General features: G+C 33.6%; 2 protein-coding genes across 2 annotated transcripts; both read right to left on the reverse strand.

The window, feature by feature from the left end:
* Positions 1-268: 268 nt before the first annotated feature.
* On the reverse strand, positions 269-7,955 carry LOC149737164 (FIGNL1-interacting regulator of recombination and mitosis-like). The gene is made up of 17 exons (XM_089876002.1): positions 7,796-7,955; positions 7,375-7,550; positions 7,068-7,116; positions 6,599-6,748; positions 6,228-6,396; positions 5,764-5,848; positions 5,328-5,455; positions 4,893-5,053; positions 4,517-4,652; positions 4,095-4,241; positions 3,458-3,659; positions 2,975-3,174; positions 2,409-2,590; positions 1,829-1,999; positions 1,367-1,480; positions 1,120-1,299; positions 269-732 (listed from the first exon to the last, which is right to left on the reverse strand). Exons 1-17 carry the CDS (start codon positions 7,850-7,852, stop codon positions 487-489), a joined length of 2,553 nt encoding a protein of 850 aa, XP_089732128.1. The 5' UTR covers positions 7,853-7,955; the 3' UTR covers positions 269-486.
* A 334-nt stretch (positions 7,956-8,289) lies between these two features.
* On the reverse strand, positions 8,290-22,309 carry LOC149737165 (solute carrier family 12 member 9-like). The gene is made up of 18 exons (XM_089876001.1): positions 21,360-22,309; positions 20,696-20,930; positions 20,305-20,452; positions 19,310-19,468; positions 18,631-18,764; positions 16,625-16,732; positions 15,531-15,642; positions 14,965-15,122; positions 14,472-14,679; positions 13,919-14,111; positions 13,311-13,446; positions 12,465-12,644; positions 11,897-12,008; positions 11,185-11,377; positions 10,810-10,929; positions 10,256-10,423; positions 9,781-9,900; positions 8,290-9,435 (listed from the first exon to the last, which is right to left on the reverse strand). The coding sequence occupies exons 1-18, from the start codon at positions 21,468-21,470 to the stop codon at positions 9,250-9,252; spliced, it is 2,781 nt and encodes a 926-aa protein (XP_089732127.1). The 5' UTR covers positions 21,471-22,309; the 3' UTR covers positions 8,290-9,249.
* Positions 22,310-22,899: the final 590 nt, after the last annotated feature.

The following is a 22,899-nucleotide window of genomic DNA, read 5'->3' on the forward strand; positions in this document are numbered from 1 at the left end:
AATGAATGAATGTTGTGTGGTGGGCTCCACAGATAGAGACGTTCTGCCTTACACACAGAAAAGTCGGTAAAATGTCTGTAAATTGTCGGCACTATAAATAAAGAAACAAGACGCATATAGACAGATGTTACTGTTACATATAAGAAGAATTTATAATCACCCACAAAGTAACATACATGGTAACTCGTAAACTGGCACGAGGTGTTAAACCCGTGTGATAACGACTGTCGTTTTCCGGCGACGCGAGGATAAAGTAAGTTACATTACATTACAGTTTGGATTGGTTGTATTTTAAAACCACTATAAGAGAGCAGAGCTCTAATGAAAGGGCACATATTATTTTAAATGAATTGGTAAATAAAATGTGTGAACACGTATTGCATTAGTCACTGTTTGACTAAAAGGCTTAACTTACTTTAACAAAACTTTCCACAAAACCAAATCAAACTACATATACTTAGATGCGGATTCTTTATTTTAAAGTATTTAATCACTGTTAGTGGTGGTAAATATTTTTTTTAAAATTTCTAACGAATTTTGTAAAGTTTCCTTGTTTTGTTTCGACATATTTGGTTTACAGTCTTTTAAAATTTGAAGTGAAATAAAAACTTGTTGCAAACATTTTGTGAATTGGTCTCGATTTTCCGAAGTGTTTGATATTATTGTTTCCAATAATTTTAAGCGGTGTTTGTCATAAATACATGGAATTGAAGTGTTTGATTCAACTGGGATCTGACAATACATAGTTTATAAGAATCTAATAAGCTGAATGGTTAAACAAAGCTAATATTCCTGACCAAACTTGCTGTACGAAACGTTATTGAAACTTTTGAAACACATTAAAAGTAAATATGCCTTGTTCGGATGTTTTTAAATACTTTGCAACTATAGTTCTAGAAATTAATAACCAAGTTGTATAGGTTCAACTCATAACTACAACAGGCCTAAATATTTATCATACTATGAGTAAGGCTATAAAGTGACTTTTAAACATTTTATAAAACTAACTTGTTCAGGCAATACTGTCTTTATAGTTTGTATCAAACTGGATAGTGCAGTTTTGTATCCTAGCCATCGTTTTTGAAATTCAAATACCTTTAACTATAGTTATCAACTCACCCTCTGTAGATGTGATTTCAGGAGTTCCAGGTTGTTGCTTCCTGCACAGATGAGATTAATATTGGAAGGATTTCTTGTCAGACGGGAAAATAATTCCATTTCATTGAAAACTTTGTGTTGAGACAACCAATTCTTTGTTGCGTCACAAATAACTTGTTTCCAAAGTTTTATCTTCGTTTCCTAAATAATGAAGATTTATTACCTGAAAGTTTAATGTACCGCTTTATGCTATATCTCTATTACTTACATTGTCCACCATTTTTGATCCCAGGCTTTCCAAAGTAACAAGAAACTTTGCAACTTCACATGTTAACACAGCATTGGGGTGGTTTTGAAGATATGTTAGAACTTTACAAGTTACCTAATAAATCAAACACAAGGTACTTAAATTGTAATATTCCAATTTATAATGTCTAACGGTTGGTTTTAATAAACACAATTTTTAACACAAGTTTTATGTAAAACAACAGTCGCATATTTAAATATTTTTTTGCCTTTTTCGATGCAATCATCTAATATTCTAATACGATGGTAAAACATACAAAGTTGCTGCCAGCATATTGTACATCCAATAAAGTAAACCAACAGTTCAACATCCTAACCAAGTCTTCTTCATTTAGTTGATGATGTCTTAATAATTGAAAGCGCATGGGTTTTGATAATTAAAAAGTAATTTTTGATATTTACTTAATTTTCGGTAATCACTTACAAGAGAAAGGTTGAAGTTGAACATCCACTTAATAAACAAAGTTGAGACTCGTAGAAGGTGTTTCAGCAGCTCAGTCATGGCTTCACCAACTTGTATATTGGTCGGCAGAACCAACCACAAACTTTGTAAAGTTTCATTCAATAAAGATAGAGATTGTTTAAGTGAAAGATTCTGTGAAAATATACAAAGGTTTTAGAAGCAGATTTTTCAAAAAATCAACACATTGCCATACATACCATGAGTTATATATTTGGTCACGGCAACTTCTTAACCTTTTACTGTTGCGCACATATGTAAATAGTATACACACTTTATTACATGTATAGTACTAGGCTGGGGTAGAATGAGAAGCATAACTTTTACACAATACTATACGTAACATGAATCAATGATGTGCCTATTATATTGAGGGCAATCTATTATTTGCTCCCCTTTTGCTCCAAACCAGTTGCACTCTTTGTCTTGGGGTAAATCTTAAGTTCCATGATAGTAGAATAGAAAAGAACCTTTTAATGTTGGCCACACAGTTTAACATAAGGTATCACTTTAACTTAAATTGATACGAACAAACGATACAAACCTTATGTAGTTCATCTGTTACATTCGAAAATTGCAACAAGTTATGCGTGATATTTAAACAAGACACAACATCGCATGAATCTCCTAAACAACCTCCATTACCAACCCACCCATCAATCAATGTCACACAAGTTTGACAGCTGTCAATCATTATTGGAGCGGAAAACTGGTGGCCGGATGAACCTGAATAAAAATAAAGTGTCCGATAAATAAAAAAAAACTTTTTTAATGAAACTGAAATCTCAATTAATTAATGAATCCCTCCAAGATTTTTTGGAACCAGCCATCAATTGATAAACTTCACACAAGGCTAGGTGTCCAAAAAACAAATGCATTTAACAATACTACTAACTGTAACCAGAACAGCTTTGTGAATTTTATTAATCACCACTCAGTACTCAATGGGTTATAGCAAAGTATTTAGTCTTGCAAAAGTAACTAAAAATTAACTTTACAGAAGTTGACTTGTATTGGACATTAAAACATTTGTGCCGTAATAAATTGACAAAACTGTAGAATTATTATCATGATATCTGCGAGATTGCCGTTAAAATAACAAAAACTTACTCAAACTTTCCCACAATGCAAAGTTTGATTTCATCGAGTAAGTGCTCACGATCGCCTCCTGGTGGTGAGGAAGGAGGAAAGAGAACAGTCGACCAACTAGGACAAACAATGGTGCCTTTGTTGCGCAATAATGGGGAAGATTTTTTAACAATAGAACAAGGGATTTGAATTGTTGGAAACTTTCATCGGGTGGAATTAACCTGCAGAAAGGTTTTCAGTAATTTTAAATGTTTTTGGCTTTTCTTCAATTATGTAACACCAAAGGGTAAAGTCCAACAACGATGTAGGCCATAGTTGACCGATATCTTCAAAGTACATGCAATTAGTTTTAAATAATTAAGCCGCTAACCACGAATGACAAATTTAACTTGATCATATTTTAGAAGACAGCAGTTTTTAGACAACTTATCAGCAAACCAATTACAGGATAAAGGACCTGTCTAACATTAACCATCAACAGTAGCTGATACTTTGTCAACCCACCTTGCTATAAAGCACCACACATCTGCCGCAAGCATACTTTTATAAGGGTGAGGACAAAGCAAGTTATTCAACAACTCTATCTCCACCTTGTGGAAAGATGGAGATGCAAGGACACAAGCTGAGAGGCGAGAAGCAACAACCTCATAAAGAGGAAGAGTGTCTTTATTGATGTGGATGGATAAGATGCAAAGTTCCGTGTATACTGTAAACAATAAGGATTGCACTCAGTAATGTATAGTGTAGTCAATAATCTTTTGAGACATCAACATTATACATTACATACATACGTATCCCTTTTAAAAATAGATAAAATGCATGATTGTGTGGACTGTAATAAATAGTTGGGAAAAAAAATTGCAAAACAGTAAAATGATGAGGAACACTCAAAGTTAATTCACATAGCATACAGTAATGTAAACCACAAATCTCACACATCATTTATTCATATAGAAGTCATAAACATTCATCAAGGGTAGCCAAGGTCCAGTATTGCATTGTACACCACACCATAAATTAAAAGTAAGACTTAATGCATGTAAACTGCTTAATTAAAATTTAATATAACTCAAGATATACTTATATCCAGCATTCAGCATTCAAACAAATGGGAAACGCAAAGACATTAAACGACCATTACCTTGTGGGATGATGTCAAAGAAAGTTTGAATAATTGAAAGTTTCTCATTGGTTGATTCAAACCATGACAATACATGTTGAGAGCAGTTGATTGGACGAACCAAGTTCAGCAACAATAACAACTTTGGAAGGGGTTCGGTGGTAGAGGCTGATAAAAGATTCTTATGTCATATGGTAAATTACCATTGTTTTTAGATGATATTGTATATAAGTGGTAACCCTCCTTAATCATGTACATTTATGTTCCGCCTCAGTAATTTTGCTTTTTTCCTGTGTTATACCTTGTTGATTGTCAGTCATTTAAGATTAAAAAACAAACAATGGCCTGAGGATCTTTTTTCAGAAACAATAAATCTGGCAGCAACAACATATACAATAATATTCTGATTTATATAAGGTGTTATAAAAGACTGAAGTCCTTACCCTGGCAAAGCACTTGGTTCCGAAATAAATCACAATCCACAAAAAAAGTAAGAAATTTTTCCATTTCCCCCATAAAGTGAAATGAAACCAGGTTCTGAAGTTTTGGATTTAACTTCTCAACTTCTCCTTCTTTTGTCTGAATATATTTAAGTATATATATTATAAATCAAATTAAAGATCCAAAAACATTTAAAATTAAAGAGAATTGGCTGGTAAATATAACATGCATACCCCGAAAAAGTTAGGGGAACTGAGCGGACAATATTACAGAAGAGCAAGTATTTTAATCGGTAAAACATGTTATACTTAAGTCTGAAACCCATTTTTAACAAGATCAAATCAAGAATAACCATTAAAAAAACAGCTGAACACTTACTGATAAAATAGGCAAAGTATCTTCAAATACACAGTAGACAAGCTCAGTGAGACGAGCAACCATTGTTTGGTTGGGATCATAAAGTTGAATTAATTTGGTCAAACCTTCAATGAAAAAACAAGCCATTCTACAAGACACAGTGAATTCCTTTGTTGTGTTTTCTGCAGGTGAAACATCTTGAATTAATGAAGGTCACCACCAAAAGATGAGAGCAAGATAATATATGTCAAACCACAAGTAAAAGATCAATTGTAATATTGCTATCTATTAGCCGTCACATATCTTATAGATTTGTGAAACATCTACTTTTGTTTTTGGATATGTAGTAACAAGTAGTTTTATTGAATAAACCCTAAAATCTGTGAAACTTCAAATAAGTTAAGATCGTTACAACAGCAAATAAACACAAGATATGACATTTGAACAATGGTTTACCATTTATTGCTTGTAGTGCAACACCTGCTGCATTCTTGAGATGATGTTTCAACCCACAAACCAACTTATCAACAATTAATTCAACTTGATCCAAACTTTTTAGACAGAGTTGAAATTTTGTTGCAAAACTAAAAATAATTCTGTTAAATCAAAGGTTCTTCTCAGACTGGGAAATGTAAGGGTTTGTACACTGGTAAAATAAATAAACAAAACAACTGATATATAGTTAAACATTCTTTCTTTTACAAAGATTAATACTTAAAACAATTACTAAAGAAAATGGGTAATATTACTCTCACAAACTAACTTAAAATTAATTTGTCAAAATACAAATACAATCAACCAAGTATGCAATCAACTAAAATACTTTGTTTGTGACTGGACAACCATTTATGTAGGTACAGCTGTTGATAGAAAACACAATACACACACACACCTCAGTAATATTTTCCACGTAACAGCAACAAGGTTGCAATCCATTTCATCCACCACAGATGTAAGATTCAATAACTTGATACAAACTAAAGGAAGTAATAACGTGACTGAGTTACAATGATGGTATAACATATATACGCAAGTTTGTAAGTATAAGTAAATACTTTACAAATGTTGAGACTGCCAATGTACAAGCCTAACAAACAACATCACAGCTATTCTAGCTATGTGTAAGGTCTTAAATTAAAGACTAAGGGGCCAGACAGAAGTATCTACACATGATAGAACTAGCTAAGTTTGTTCACTTTTAACCTTAACAAACTTAATGAACAATAATTTAACAATATATACCATTCTTATCCTCATGAAATATAGTTCACAAGACTTTTATATACTTTACAACTTGACCAATTTAAACTAAGAATCATAAAAATAAAAATGCATTGAACCAAAATCAAAACCAACCGTTTTGATAAACCTCCGTTTCCTCAGGTTTGGATTCAACATTTTGAACCAGAAATAACTTGTTCAAAAATATTGAGAAAAGTTTTTGCACCATAAAAGTTTTTTGGTACAAGGATTGCAACAACTCCGTTGCTATTGAGAAGTTATTACCATATGCTGACTCACTGTTCTGCAGAATAAATATGAATCAGCTAAATCTTTTTCACATTGTATTTGTCTGTGCAATAAATTGCAACTCTTGTTAAAACAAGCCCACACAATAATAGCTAACCCCGACCTAACTTACGTGTCTCCTTATCTTTGATGACCAGTTACTATTTGCAAGATTTTAAAAGCTAATAGTGTAACCACTGTAGGAGTTCATTACTTACCTTACAATGTTGATAAGATGCCTTCAAGAAATCCAATGTAACAACGGGAATACATTTATAATGGGGAAGCCCCAATGCATATACTCCTTCTTGTAAACCAACCAAAGTTTTGAGAAAGAGATAGAATACATCAACCACGTTTACACACTTCTGTTTTTTTTTCGGGGAATTTCTTTAACAAACTTTGCAACTTTTTTTTTTTCTTTAACAAACTTTGCAACAAGAAAACACTTGTAACAAGTCTTAGGTTCGAAACCTGGGTTAAAAGGGTGGGCAGACCAATTCTAGTTTTGTTTGCACTGCATTAATTAGTAAATTCTAACTATTTAGACTAAACGCGCTGTACAATATTGTGCATTTAATTAACTGCCAATGCCTTCCCTGTATTTATAAAAGTTTGGCGCCTTTAAACAGACAAATATATTGTAAAACGCAAGTTTACTAAATTTGAACAACGATTGTTACAAACCTTAAGCAACTCAACTTTCAATGTTCCCTCTATGAGTTGTTTGTCCAAGCTGTAAAAATAAATAACATGACCTTGTTATAACAACAGTACGGAATGAATGAATGTAATTTATTAGTGGTGAGGCAACTACAGTGGTTATAACAGAGGTGTTCTGTTTCATACAATTTGTGCCAGCTTACAAGCTACCACATATGTAACTTTGTGAGTAGATGATTTTTTTTATTCTTTGTTCTCGCTAATGTAAGCACCAAGCAATAAAAATTTAATGCAGAAGTGCAACAAATCATAATATTGTTTAAACTATTACCTTTTCAAAAAACACTGAAACACAGTTTCCAAATCTTGATAAAATCCATATGCTGTCTCTTGGAAACTACTTGTTTTAATAATATGCAGGGGCAATTCTTTGGCAGGTTGAAGACACAAAGTCAGATTGAAAGATTCATAATTAACATTCTCTTGTAAACACAGTTTTGCGAAATCCTGATAAATAATCAATAAATATCTTAAACATACTTTTTATCTGAGATTACTAAATACAACATTAGAACTATACAGTTACAATAAATATGAAATTTTACCAACACCTGTCTCATGTTACACTATGTTCACTAAGTTGACATTGTATTTCCCATCTTATATACATATATACTCTTATCAAAACTAATAAAAACTATGATAAAGTTTACAATAATAATGTTTATAAGTACAAAACAGAATAAACTTACATTTAGATTTTCCACAGTTTCAGAGACAGATAACCCACACGTCGATTTCTGCGACATTTTTACCAATTGTGCAAAATTTTATCCAAATATATTCAAGTTTTCGTTTGTTATGACGTACTGAATGCTGTTCCAGAATATTATTGTTATTTTAGATTTGGCGGGGAAGTTTCATAAAAATAGTATAAAACGGTTGAATTATTTTATAAATATAGGGGTGGAGTCTATACCATACAGTATTAAACAGTAAATTTAGGAGTAAAAATTACATAGTCCACATATTATACTACGTGTTGATGGTACTTGTGTGTTTGTGTATTAACATACCGTTCTTACTGAGTGATTGAGACATTACAGAAACGACAAAAAACACACAATAGACTCTATTAGAGAGTAGAACAACAAAATGTTTTTATCTACTTTATCAAAAACTGCTGGACGTTAATGCCTGTTTAACACTTCATAATAAATAAAAGCATATTCTAAATTAAAACCACTTATTCTTGAATCGCTTGTATTAATTCAGGGCACTCAATAACACAAAAAAGTTTTGATCACTCTTAAAATTAACCAGATTTTATTTAATTTGCAGATTTTATAATGAAATGTCTAAAAAAAAAAAAAGAACTATCTTGGTAATCAGCAAAGTCAGCACATTAGGGTAAGATAAACATTAATTTACAATTACTGCGATTACACAGTTTGATGCTATTGTTTTACTTTTGCACTTATATTGTTCAGAAGGGCGGTGTAAGATGGATACTGTTAGCAAATAATTTCACGAGTTCCTAATTATTTACAGCTATGAGAATCGGGTTATATGATTCTGTAAATACTCTCAGTTTACCAACACATTAAACGATAGTGAGCGAAAACATGAACCATCTTACCCAATCAACTGTATTATGTATGCACATATGCTACTAATATTAACAGTAACCATGAATGCCGCTGCAAGCAGCTTATTGCACAAAGAAATATTCACAGGACAAAAATAAATATTCAAAAGATCCCTAAAACAAGAATGTTGTTCATATATCCTGATTTTAGGATGAATGAATAAATGATATTTATGACTGTTTCATATTATTAAGCTGTACAGAGAAAAAGGTAAACTTAGTAAACATCTTATGCATACAGCATATGTATGCATAATTTAGTATACTGATTTTAATTACAAATATGCCTAATGTTTGCTGATGTTGCAAAAAATATGCTTTATCAATTTATGTTTGGGAAACTGTTTAGCATTAAGTTGTTATTAACACAAACTTTGATGAGGTATCCCACATGCCAGAGGATTGTTGGTCTTTATAAAATATTAAGTTAAACATTTTTAACAAAATACCAGTTGCTTGAATATGGCTAATATTTCTAATTGCACTTTGGGTACAGGCCACAGCAGGTAATATGTCACAATACGCAGCATTCATGTCTCATAAAAGGTGACTATGACATCACAAAGTAGTTGAAATAACATGGGAGAGACCATGGACAAATAGAGTTGGGCCGAGGTTGTCACTAATCTGCGTTAACATGTCAATGTAATCCACACACTGATCCATGCTCATGGGTGGGGTTGGTAGATAGAGGAATGTAACTGCTGTACTGGAGTGTTGTGAACGTATGAGAGAATTTATTTTCTGTAAAAAATAATTTTACAAGATAAACCAACACAATATGTGGTAGGTAAATACATTGTTAAATTACAGTTTCTTGCTTGCAAAGTTTGAACTAATATTATTTTCCATCCTAAAAGTTCCATTATGAATATATGAACTTAAATTATATATCCTAGCCTGGCAGGGCAATGACAGTCGTTATAACACAGATGTTCTGTTTCATACACCTCGTGCCCGCTTACAAGTTACCATGTATGTAACTTTGTGGGTGAATATTTTGAGGGATTGAAGATCACATTCATACTTACAATATGCCTGGAAACAACATATTTTTATAAATATGAAATATTATTTCTATTAACTTACTTTTAGCGTATCGGAATAATTGCTTTGCGGATTCGTTGCGGTTTGGTCACTGGATGTCGCCACATCACCCCACTTGACGGGTTTTATCTCAGCTTTGATGCGGACAGTTTTAAGAAATTCCTGAAACCATTATGATGTCATAAATATGCGATTGTTGAATCATTGATTTTTAAATATAATATGGGTGAGGTACAGTGTAGTGGCTATGGGAACTGGGATTTGATCTTTGGTCCAATACACAGACATTCAAGGTGCTACGACTGATTAGTGACGACTGGGCTAGAGCAATGTCCGTTAAGTGTCTTGCCCAAGAACACATACACCTATCAGTACCGAGCATTGAACCTGGTATCTTTTGGTTACAATGCAAGCGTCCACTAAGTCACAGCACTAGACACAACATTGATGCAATAAATAAAAACATTTAGTATGTAAATCTTTATGAAACCACAACATTGTAACCATGGCAACCCACCTCCAATTCCTCGTCACCGGGAGCAGTAGAGTCATCAGATGTTTCGGTGAAAAGGAAGATCCTCAACTTTGTTCGATTCTTCCAGAAAGGAGTCATATTAAGGATGCAAGCCATCTGCATCAGGAAGACACAAGTAGTGTCGAAGAAAGATGAAGATGTGGTGCGGAACTGGGGGGGAATGGGGTGGTGTTAATTGTCATATAAATTTAGCCATTCTGATCCAAGATTAATAATACGAGTGTTATGGGTGGGTGTAAAGTAATATAACATGCGAGATTTATTCTACTAGAGTTGTAATGAAAAATGTTTCGGTATATGTTATCATGGACGCATTTCAGTCAAAACTCTGTTTGAAGCTTTAAAATCGTTTTAGGCTTTTTTAAATCCAGATTTCAAAAGTGTATTATGTTTGAGGGCAGCATAAAGTGACATAGGACTTGAAATTAGGTCCAAAGTTGGCCGATTACTCTGACACTTAAGGTACCCATTATTGTATTCTTAAAAAATATAAAAACCGTCCCAAAACCATAAAAACCTTTTATATTTTTACTTACAGCCGAGGTACTGGCATCTGAGTTATTCCTTCTATCCACAATATGAGTGAGAAAGTTGACGGGCCAAACATCGATGTAATGAACCTTGGCTTTGTCCTGTGCCATGCTTGTTTTGTCAAGCTGTAATGTTGATGGTTTTAGTTAGATGTATGTGTGTGGTTGTAACATGCATGATGGCATGTGTAAGAAGACACCCATGTTATACCTTGACAGTGAGCATGAGGTGCATGAATACACCATGTGTGTCTGGTGTATAAGAAGATACCCATGTTATAACTTCACAGTCAGCATGAGGTGAATGAATACACCATGTGTGTCTGGTGTATAAGAAGACACCCATGTTATAACTTGACAGTGAGCATGAGGTGTACAAACCTGATTAAAATATCTAGCAAGACAAACATTCTTCTGCAGTTTTATGGCATCAGCAATAATTGCAACATAATCAACGGTTGCTAGTTTTCCTGAGTCATCGGTTTCTACGACATCGGGAAAGAAGCTTCCAGAATCGAACGCGTCATCTTCTTCAAGTGGTTGGTCGTGTGAGATGATGGAAGCAATGCTGGAACTGTAGACGGATGAATGGGGTAATACATAACATAACATCATTTTATTTATCTCTTTAAAACAATAGCAAATATCATGTTATTTAAAGAAGGATGAGAAAGGAATCAAAAGCAAACAACAGTTGTTAAAACATGCTATGAACAAAAAGTGTGGGAAAGAACAGTAAGTTAACAATCGTGGCTTTTGAACTCAAACTGTTGTTGTTGTTGTTGTTGTTTTGTATAAGGTAAATACAACTTTGTGTTGCAGAAGTTTTAGTTTCAAGTTTTCCCCAAAGATTTAACATCAAGGTATGTCAGATTACTGTGGCAGTTGTTGTTGTTTTGTATAAGGTTAAATTGCTTTTCAGATATTTTATTGTATTTTTGCGACCTGTTCTATTTTATATGTTTAAGATCACATAGCAAGAACACAAGGCTTATCAGGATTCAGTGCTACTGCATAGGGCCTGTCACTTTCCCAAAAGTAGTAGAGTAAACATGCAGCCTAACAACTATATTCAGAAACACAAACTACCCACCCAGTCCTACTATGGCCTCCTTTGAATATCCCAAGGTCTTTGAAAGTATCTTTCTGAGGTAAATTATCATGGAACCCAAGAACCAAAGTGTTTGGTTTCATTCCTCCAAGACCTGGAAGGAAAAAAGATGAAAACTTGTTGCTGGTTACTAGTTAGGCACTTTCAAATCAGCCAAGTTGTATTTCACCGACTTTGTAACATTTTGATAGGTAGCTTTACAAAGTGACAACAAAACAACAACTTACAAAACATTATGTCGTGTTTGGACAAAAATAAACATTTTGTCTAGACTAGCTTAGTGGATAGGCGCGCATTGTAACTGAAAGATACAGGGTTTAACACTGATAAGTGTGTGTGTTCTTGGGCAAGACACTTGACAAACATTAGACCAATCTAACTTTATTCCATATAAAATAGAACTAGTCATACAAACAGTTAAAATAAATCAACACTTAACCAAATGTATTTATATAAAAATTTCAATATTTCTTCACTAAAAATACAAAGTGTAAAAAAAACTTATGCAAACTAAGCATGATAGACTAAATAAAAACAAAACATTACTCACCAGATATTCGCAACAAGTGTTCCGTTCCCTCCCTAACCGACTTTGACAACGTGAGTTCCACAAATGCTTTGACCCCCATCTCATCCACAAGATTCAACCAATGGTTGTATTGGGGTTTCAAGATGTCGCTCTCCATCTCAGACAAGCTGCCTATACTTACGTGGCCGAGGACATACAAGCCTGGTGGGGGGAAAAGGGGTGTCTTATGTTAGTTATAACACGATTATATATATATATATATGTAAAGAAACATATGGTGTTTCATATGTCGAATAACATGGGTATCTTCCTATATACACTTAATGCTTACACCAAAAATACAACTTGTGCAAAACATATGCATTATTACATGGTGATGCCCCCCTAGTCCTAACATAATTACTTAGTTTAAAATTGACAAACCTAAATAAGAATTTACAGGAAGATGAATTACATGAAGCAAACTGCATTTGCAAGCATATACTATTACACACAGGGTATTTATAATGGTTAACTACTTTCGTATTATACAACATCCATTAGGAGTTTTTAAAGGAAGTAATCAACCTTTTATAATGGGAGGATATGAGTTGAATGCAATACATCATTCATTGTTTGTTCTTTCTATTTCATGAACTGCTGCTAAACCAACATGCAAGAACTATTATAATATAAAGTGTTCTTACAATATAAAAAAAAACTATTTCTAAGATGCTGTTTTACAAAGTGTTAACAAAACAAAAACCTTGAATTAGTTGCACCACTTTTTACAGGTGTTTATATAAGTTAAGTTGTATTTGACCGACACTTTAGTATTTTAGGTAAACTATAATTATAAACCAGACAATTATAGGTGAAACGTCTCACCTGATTTCTTGATTGAATTAATAAACTCAATCAGCTGACAAGAACTTCGTGGGTTTTTAACCATAAGCAGAATCTGAGGTCTCCAAAACTTGACGTGTTCCTTGCGTACGTCCAACATTAACATGTATTTACGAACCTGCGGGTGTAACCATGTATAAAGTAACACTGTTTGGTAAGTATTAATATCACCATTAAACTGTGGCGTCTATTTTTACTATTAAGCAAAACTAATCAGTTACTATTAGATACTAGTTTATAGGATGTCTAAGTAGGAGTACTTAGTTCAAAAAAAGTTATGGCGTCTTACTAAAAGTAACAATTTAAAAATAATAAACAAGTTTGATTTAATTAAACCCAGAATTTACAAGTAAACCACAATCCAACTATAGCACCCCGGGTGTCAAGGTAAAAACTCTGGTCTAAATGTCAGCTCCCGTGGCGTGCCTCACTGTAGGATCTCACCCATATAGAATAGAATGTGCATATACAATGTTGGGGTAATGGGCCAAGTCTTGTCTAAACCCCAGGTCCCATGGCACGCCTCACTGTAGGACCTCACCCACCATTAGACCAAAATAAAACACATTCAACATGACTAGTTAACTTACCTGATGGAAAATAAGAGCTTGGCTGATATAACCCCACGATGAAGTAGGAACTCTATAGTGGATGATGATCAACAGAATAATCAACACAACCACACTAACTGAGGTGTACAAGGCTTGTATAAGAAACATCATGATTACACAACTGATGAACCCAAGCACGCATGTATGCCATGTGAATAACTTGAATGTTGGCCTGTATGGAATAAAGGAGAATTAGACTGATTAGTGAAGTAATTTTAACTTTATCTATGCAAGGGTGGGAGAAGTGTTTCTAGGGCGTGCGGGGATGCTGAATCATTAGGGTTGGTTAGGTTTACTTTATATAACCAATTCTAGAAGGGGAAAAGCAAGAATTGGTTGGTGGTGTGAAAGGAAAAAGGGAAAGAACCAAAGTGTTGGCATATTACAAATCTGAAACTTATTTTTTGGCAACATTTTATTAAAAGGACCGATCCTTTATCTGCTATAAGCTAGCAATCATTAGGGTTTTCTAATAAATGTCTTTTCTAGGTACACATATAACTTATGTGGTAAAGTCAATGTCACATCTTACCTGAAGTTAGGAGCTGACGCCCATTCCAATGCAAGACAAGCAAGATCAGTTGCTGCGTAAGAAATAAGGAAGAATATTGTGACTATGGGAGCTATGGTGTTCAACTGGCCAACAAATAAAGTCATTTGCACAAGAAACCATGAGAATAACACGGCTACTATTGGGTTGCCTGAACTTGTAGATTTTGTCATTGGACGTAAGATGATTCCTGTGAGATATGGTAGTGGATTATGCAATGGGTGTATAAACTGCTGGGCATACTATAGTATAAATCCATTTAATCTGTTGCTAGCTATTTGGCCCAAAACTTTTAAAATGGCAGGTATTAATAAATTATTAATAAAAAGAATAATTATAAAACGAATGTAACTGATTGGCCAATGTTTATTGATTGATAAAACCTAGGGTGGACCTGCCAAACCTGCCACCCCAGGTTTGGTGCCTATGTAGTAGGCAACAATAAATGTATGTTTTTAAAAACATCCCAACGCACCAAACAAATCGTCTCGGGCAAGAGCGAATAATATCCTTGACGCTCCAATCAAGCAGCTGAGGGCAGCAGAGAGCGAGGATGCAAACACCCCAATCGCGATAAACGGACCCCATAAGTTAATGGTGAGTAAGAAACTGTAGTTGCAGTGAAGAATTGACCTGGGGGATAATGGGGTAAAGTTTTAAGTGTTTTTTTTAAACGTTAGAAGTATATTGGTTGAAGAGCAAGTTTTTTTTCAAGTTTTATGACATTAAAGAAATGACTTTAGAATAGAGGATACTTTACTACGGCAATAGCAAAATTTATTAAGCATAGCTTAGGCAAGTGTCCACATTCTATTTTATATGGGTAAGGTCCTACAAAAAGGTGGGTCTGGAATTAGAAAAAAGTTAGCCCAGTACCACATCATGCTACGACATACTTTACAGTGAATCACATACATATACTTTGTAATGATACTAGCAATACTGGCATACTTTACATACAATAAACTTTGTGATGATACTAGCATACTTTACATACAAAATACTTTGTAATTGCACTACCATACTTTGCATGCAACATACCTTGGAGTAGTAGCACTAATAAGTACAATAAGTGCCATATATACAACGAACGTTATGAGACAAGCAGATATCGTTCCCACTGGGATGGAACGACTTGGGTTTTTTAAATCACCTGGAAAATAGTAATATAGTATTAATACCTCGTGGTAACTAATAAGCTTGTACGAGGAGTATGAAACAGAACACCCATGGTATAACGACTGCAGGTTTTCGGACAGCCAAGACTGAATAATATTTAAAACAAAAAGACAGAATATAGTGACAAAACAACAGTTGTTAAAACATGCTTACAGTTAAAAATAATATTAGGAATTTAAAAATTGATTCATGACGTATATATATTTTTATTTATTAATTTATTTATCTATTTGTTCCAAAATGAAAAAAACGTTTTTATTAAAAAAAACAGAAAGAAGGAAGTAAAGGGAAATGAAAATCTTTAAATGTAATTTTAAACAAATAATGTTTATAAAGTGTATATAGGTTAAATAAACCTTTCAATGTTTAATACATTCACAACATTATTACAGAACAATCAGGATACTAGTTATAACAATAATTTGATTGTGATGTCATAAGCACTAATTAGTCATAGGTAACAACAATTATATATATTATATTAGGGGTATATTTTGTAATGTGTATAATACACATATCCTATTTAATGTGTTGTATACACATTAACTTTTAAGCATTAAAGGAGTTTCTATTTAGATTGGTAAACATAACTGCATATATATATCAATGTGTAACTATTACTGTGACTATAGTCACTTTTTCACATTTTTAATTTAAAGTGTTAAGTTACAGATACAGCTATGGGCAACTCTGGCCTAAATCTTGGGTCCCATGCCATGTCACTGTGTAGAACCTTACCCATATAAAAAAGAATGTGCATATACAAGAATGTGCATATACAAGAATACAGTGTTAGGACAATGGGTCAACTTTGGTCTAAATCACAGGTCCCATAACATAACTTGCTGTAGGGCCTCACCCATATAGAATAAGTTAGAATAAACTAAACTAACCTTTAACAATTTAAATCATAATTTCTGCTGAATATAATAAGTTAAGCAACAGATTTAGCTCACCCGACATATTTGCTCCCGCCATAATACCTGTACAACCATTAAACAAGACAGCAAACACAATGACAAAGTTTTGCATCTTTAACGTTGTGTAGTCTATCGTCCAATCATCTATAAGTGTGAAAATATTTATATTAGTTTATAATGGTGGTATGTTAAGGTGATGGGCCAATTTTCAGCCTAAAAACTTAGCACAAGAGTGTCCATTATTATGTGGTTTTATACCACGCTGATATTAGTTGGGAAACTTTATTAGTTCAGAAATGAATATCATTCGTGAAACTTGGCACAAAAGTTTTCATTATTTCATGATATGTGACAATACACTATGTTGATAAGAGTTCAGAAAGAATATTACTATAAATATATTTGAAAAACTTGGTATGTGACAACACAGCATGCCATCGCTCATTGTATGGAGAGGAAACAATAAATATTGAAACCAATTCAAGGAAATTTCTCTGTTGGTTAAAACTACACAGGAAGCCGAAGTGTGAATGGAATGAAGTGGAAACCATTGTGGTATAGCAGGGAACTTAAACTTATTGAAACAAAAAGTGAAACATATAAACTGTTACTACAACTCATATATATATTATATATCTTTATATATGTAGCCGATATACTTGTTTTGTAAAGTTGCTTTTCTGGCATTTAAAAAATAACTGTTATTTACCAAGCAGAAACAGTTTGTATTTTACATTTGTTTCAAAAAACAGCTTCTATGAGCTAAGACATTTATTTTGCAGACTGACTTTCAATGTCCTAAATGCCCTATGGGTTGTCTGTATTATTTACTAGTCCACAAAATGGACTTTATTGCAAATTTAAATATAATATTAACAATTTTCATACCAACCTAAACAACTTATTAAAACATATACCAACTTATTTATGTGACTTATTACAAACAAGTAACAAATCAATGGACTTATAATTAATAAGGGTTACTTATATATATAAATTAAGCAATTATTCACCTTCTGCACCCACAAGTACTTAAACAACTAGATTTATAAATAGCACTCAATATTAACTTTGTTACTAAACAAATACTCTTGTTATAATGCAGACTGCTTTGTTGGCGGTTGTGTTGTTGGCTCCATTAATTAAACATTAAACTTGGTGTAGAGTACAGAAGTCTATTTAGTGTTTAGAGGTAATCGGGCAACTGTGGCCTAATACCTAGGTCCCATGGTATGTCTCACTGTAGGACCTCACCCATATAGAATATAATGTGCATGTACAATGTTGGGGCAATGGGCCAATCCAGGCCTAAATCCCAGGCCCCATGGCAAGCCTTGCTGCGGGACCTCACCCATATAGAATAGTATTTATTGTGTGGGGTATTATCACACAACAATTGCACTTGTATGTTAACTTGTGTTACATAACATTAAACTAAACCCTCCCTATAGCAGGCTTAACACTTTGCACAATGTTGTTTGTGAGCCAATGCAGGTTTATTAGGAGTTCATGTAAGTGCAAACTCAGCTTTGATGGAAGTTGAACAAAGTGTCAACAAACAATAACTGTAATGGCTTATGGTGGTGATGGTAAATTATGGATGAGAGATTAAAAAGGTTGGCTGTATTTTGATTGAGTGTGTGCGTTAAATGTCAATTTAAAAAATTACTTTCTATTCTATGTGGGCAAGGCCTGCAGTGTGGCATGCCATGGGTCCTGGTATTTAAGCCAGGGTTGATCCAGTTTACACCAAACAGTTTATTATGTAGCGACCAGGCAAAAATATATCCAAGAACTCATCTTCTGGCATAAGATTTCATACGGATTATACTAAAACTAAAACCAAATTTCATCTGATATGTTGTAAAAGGGTAAGACATTGTCATTGTATTTAAAATGTTGGTTTCAATAAACCTATGTTAAATCCCATACCAGAAAACCAGTACTTTTAAAATATATTAAGCCTAGTAGCAACCGTTCAGAATGTTAAAAACTTTAAATTAGACTTTAAATTAATCAGTTATTGTACATGCAAGACTTACACCCCAAGTTTTCCCGAAATGTTTTTTCACTGAAGCTTGTGTAAGTCACATTAGTGGCATTACATTCATGTAATACATTCATGTGCACCATAGTGACGTTGCTCTTCAATACAAAGGTGGGTTTCGCAAGAAAACTGCAAATAAAGGAAGTTAAAGGTGTTGCGTGTGGTTATAATGTAATGTATACATAAGCATTTATGTGCTGGCTTATAAAATGAAAGCTTTTAAATGAATGGTTAAACAATAAATAATACACAACGGGCAGAACTGTTGGCACCATCAGTGCTTGTAAAAGACTGAGTAGACTAGACAAAACATCTGCTATATTATAATGAGTCTATACTCGATAATTGTAACCTTGATGATCTTGATGTTCATAATTAAGATTTTGTATAACACACACCAAAAACTGTAAGCAATTGTGAGTCTAACTGTTCCTATTTTCCTGCATTTTATGAAAGACATGTATAGTACTGTAGGGTAAGATGGGACACCCTTTAGCACCAATTATCCAAGTATTCTGATCACGTTTTAAACAATTAACAGCGGTCTATGGGAGTCGTGAGGATAAGGTTTTATATTTCTTTAAATATTTTTCGTTTACTACCCAAAGGGGCATGAGAACAGAATGAAAAGTGTTCCATCTTTTCCAACCCTACTTTATCAAAGTTTGACTTACCTTATAAATATTGACGCAATGCAAACCATAACAACCACAAATATAAGGAAAGTAGTTTTGGCGTAGATATCCGCACCAACCACACAAACAACCAGACACACAAGGAGAATAATTGAGCCGTATAAATAACTCCACCACTGACCCTTCGGGAATATATTTCTGGGAAAGTTGAAGATTGTGAGCAGGGGCACAGCAAAAAAAAATATTATTTTTAAAAAAAAATTTATTTATTTTTTTACAAATTTTATTTTTTTTAAAAAGAGAGTTACGGTCGCCAAAAATCCTCTCCAGGCTACGTCACTGATTGTGAGTGTTAATGACAACCATTTAAATTTCAATCAAAAGTAACATGAACACTGTTTTATAAGCATGGCCAAGCCGATAAAAATCTATTAGAGCATATGTCTTAAGCCTTACCATAGTCTGTGTGAAAGAATTATTTTTATATTTTTGCGTGGCAGGGTAACGACAGTCTTTTAACACGGATGTTCTGTTTCCTTCACCTTGCGTGGTTTTGCCCGCCTACGAGTTACCAATAAAAGCAAACAAAACTACTTTATATGTTTTTATATGTCAATCTAAACCAAGCCATAAAATTAAATATCAAACAAAAGTCTTCACTTTCCAAAATGGATGTTTGCTTGTCATTGCTGCAATTATGGGCGTATGTGTCCTTGGGCAAAAAAATAACTGCAATTGCTCCAACCCGGTGGTCACTAATGGGTTGTCTAGTCTAGATTTTAACCCATGCAATAAAAAATCACCCAAGTTTCATATGTTTTAACTCGTAAGTGGGCACGAGGTTTATGAAACAGAACACCAGTGATATAACGACTGTAGTTACCCCGCCATGCGAGAATAAACAATTTACATACGTAGTAACTCTTAAGCCCACAGAGGTGTATAAAACGGAACCCCCGTGTTATAACAATTGTTGTTGGCGCGTCATATGAGAATAACTTAATTAAACTCATCCATTCATTAAACTAACTCACGGTTGCAATTGACCTTCAGGGCCAAAGAAAGACAGCATTGCTTCCACTAACCCAAACACATAGAGTGCGGTTGAAGCCACATTTGCAAGGAAGAACATCAAACCAATCGCGCCTCCAAACTCAGGTCCTAATGCTCTGCTTATCATGACTATATATTTTGTTAAGAAGAATATGTAATATATACATTGAAGAATAACATTAACATATTAACAAGTTTTAGTTTTTGGTAAAAGTAAATCTATAGATAGTGTTGTTAAAATATTGCTGCATCTTTTCTATGTAACTCCAACCTAAACATAAGTTCATATTATGATGTAACAAGTTCATATTATGATGTAACAAGTTTATATTGTGATGTAACAAGTTCATATTATGATATAACAAAGGATACAGTAAGCCCCTCCCCCTTCAATGGCTCCATTAGTTGATATGGCACACACAGATAACACGGTTAACCCGATGATTGAATAAGCAAGTAGAAGCATAGCCAGCCCTTCAAGCATCCCGGCCTGACCAACTATGAACCCCATTCTAAGGAAGAGGATCACACTAAACATAGATAAACAACAAGGCACCACAACACCAAAGAATGTTGAGAGTTTTGGTTGCTGAGGTCCCAGGGTGTTCTGCAGGAATAAACAGTTATATTTGATTTTAATTTATAATAGAAAAACCACCATAAGTAATCTGTCGTGATAACTTGGAATAATAAATAGCAGATTATGGGAATAATAAACTAAGCTATAAAATAAAAAATTAATAACTCATATGCTGCAAAATGGAAGTCTACTTTATTGGAGTATTTTTATTAAATAAGCCAAATCTTAGAAATTATACACAAAACAAGTATTGCAAGTGTAAGCATTGAGGTGTACTTTATAACATATACCATAGACTTGTTAAAATACAGTGAAGGCAGGTGTAGTTAAACTCGCATATCTATTTAAACAATTCTAGCTTGTTTTCTTATGTTTACTGATTATGTGCAGAAACTCCAGGGTTAGCTTATCCACCCAGCCACCCCAGGTTTGGCGCCAATGATAAACAATACGCACCTGGTCATGATCCACAATGCTTGAGAGACGAACTGATGTATGTGATGCAGCATAATCACTTTTGGGGGAAGTTTTATTGATAAGAAGGTCTTTATCTGTACCAGTAGCCATGGTGTTTTATTTGAGTGATAACTTTGTACTTTAATCATATAACAATACTACAAACATGGCTCTAAAATAAAACAGTGTTTAAGTGCCTTTAAAGATAAATATACAAAACTTTTTTGTCGTTTCAGTTATAGAAAGTCATTAGCGTTCTGAAAGTCATTGCGTAATATTTTTGCATCGTTTTTTTTACAGCTACATTTCAGTTACAGCAACTAAATCATTTGCGATAGAGATACAGATACGCAACGAAAAGAAGCAATAAAACAATAGCCATTATGAAAAAAACAAACGAAACTGTAGCCATTAAATATTAACCCTGTTGCTGTCATCAAACTTTATAAATATATAATTTTAGTTTTAAACATTCTTACAGAATAGTTTTAATAAAAGTGTGCAGAAACACAAAGTGCAGACCAATATCTAAACGTTTTATTGGTACCATTTGTAACACTAAAATGAACACAAATAAAGAACAGCCTAACAACAGATAATATAAACAACAGAATAGCCAGAAAAGCCAGCAACTACAGTAACAGCCCATATTATAATCTTGTAAATTGAGAAAAATGTACAAATAAACAAAATGCGGTCTACTGCCTATATCAACTGTACATTGCTACTTTACAAAAACACTTTCAACACGGACGTATAGCCTACATATCGTAGGTATAATACCAAAACAATATGACGTAATCACCGAGTTTTGCTCGACCGGAAGCGACCGTTTTATAGCGGAAACAATTACGAAAATCGCGCAAGAAAGCTATTTTTATTACATATAGAACTATATACCGTATTGTGCTCCAGCAAAACACATTAAATTTTAATCTGCATCGCTCTATCTGCGTTCAAGTTTTTACTTGTTATATCATAGATACCTTTGTAAGGTATCTATGGTTATATATAATTTATTATTGCTACATAGGGGAAGTCCCGGCCACAGCTGAAGTTAAACATGGTCCTTGCTGCAATTTTTAACACCCCGCTGAAAACTATTTCCACTTCTCTGTTCTTTTACTCAGAGTCGTATAAACACCGAGTAGTCCAACTGCCGTCTATGTGTGTCCAAAATAGAGCAAAAGTGGTGACTTTGACAATGTGTTTAAACGAACTTGTTAAGTTTTGTTTGTGTTTTCCTATTGTGGGAAGGTGAAAAACAGTTTCTATTTACCTTACCAAACATTTTTTAGAAAAAATGTATAAATTTAGCCGCATTAAATGACTAAAATGTCGCAAATCAACCGCTTCTAATTCTAATTTTTGACTTTTTTTGACACAGAAAACAAATAACACATGTTTTTTACATTTTTCAACCTTTAAATTTGTTTTTAGGCCCAAGTTTTTCTGTAATTTACCGAAAAACATACATTTTCCCTATGCCTACTGTGTTATTTTGGACCCAAATTGCCGTTCAATTTGTGTTTTACGTAAC

This window comes from Ciona robusta, chromosome 4, assembly GCF_009617815.1.
Source record: "Ciona robusta chromosome 4, ASM961781v2".
NCBI lineage: Eukaryota > Metazoa > Chordata > Ascidiacea > Phlebobranchia > Cionidae > Ciona > Ciona robusta.

Bases quoted from the DNA above. Each gene is read 5' to 3' on its own strand.
- LOC149737165 (XM_089876001.1), bottom strand. From the start codon at position 21,470: ATGGCTACTGGTACAGATAAAGACCTTCTTATCAATAAAACTTCCCCC. The intron at 20,453-20,695 runs GTATCCTTTGTT...CAAAATATATAG, and splicing joins TGAAGGGGGAGGGGCTTACT to TCATGATAAGCAGAGCATTA. The intron at 10,930-11,184 runs GTTTGTACACCT...TCAACATTACAG, and splicing joins TTGCTAGATATTTTAATCAG to CTTGACAAAACAAGCATGGC.
- LOC149737164 (XM_089876002.1), bottom strand. From the start codon at position 7,852: ATGTCGCAGAAATCGACGTGTGGGTTATCTGTCTCTGAAACTGTGGAA. The intron at 7,117-7,374 runs GTAATAGTTTAA...TTATTTTTACAG, and splicing joins TTTCAGTGTTTTTTGAAAAG to CTTGGACAAACAACTCATAG. The intron at 6,749-7,067 runs GTTTGTAACAAT...AAAAAAAAACAG, and splicing joins TGAAAGTTGAGTTGCTTAAG to AAGTGTGTAAACGTGGTTGA.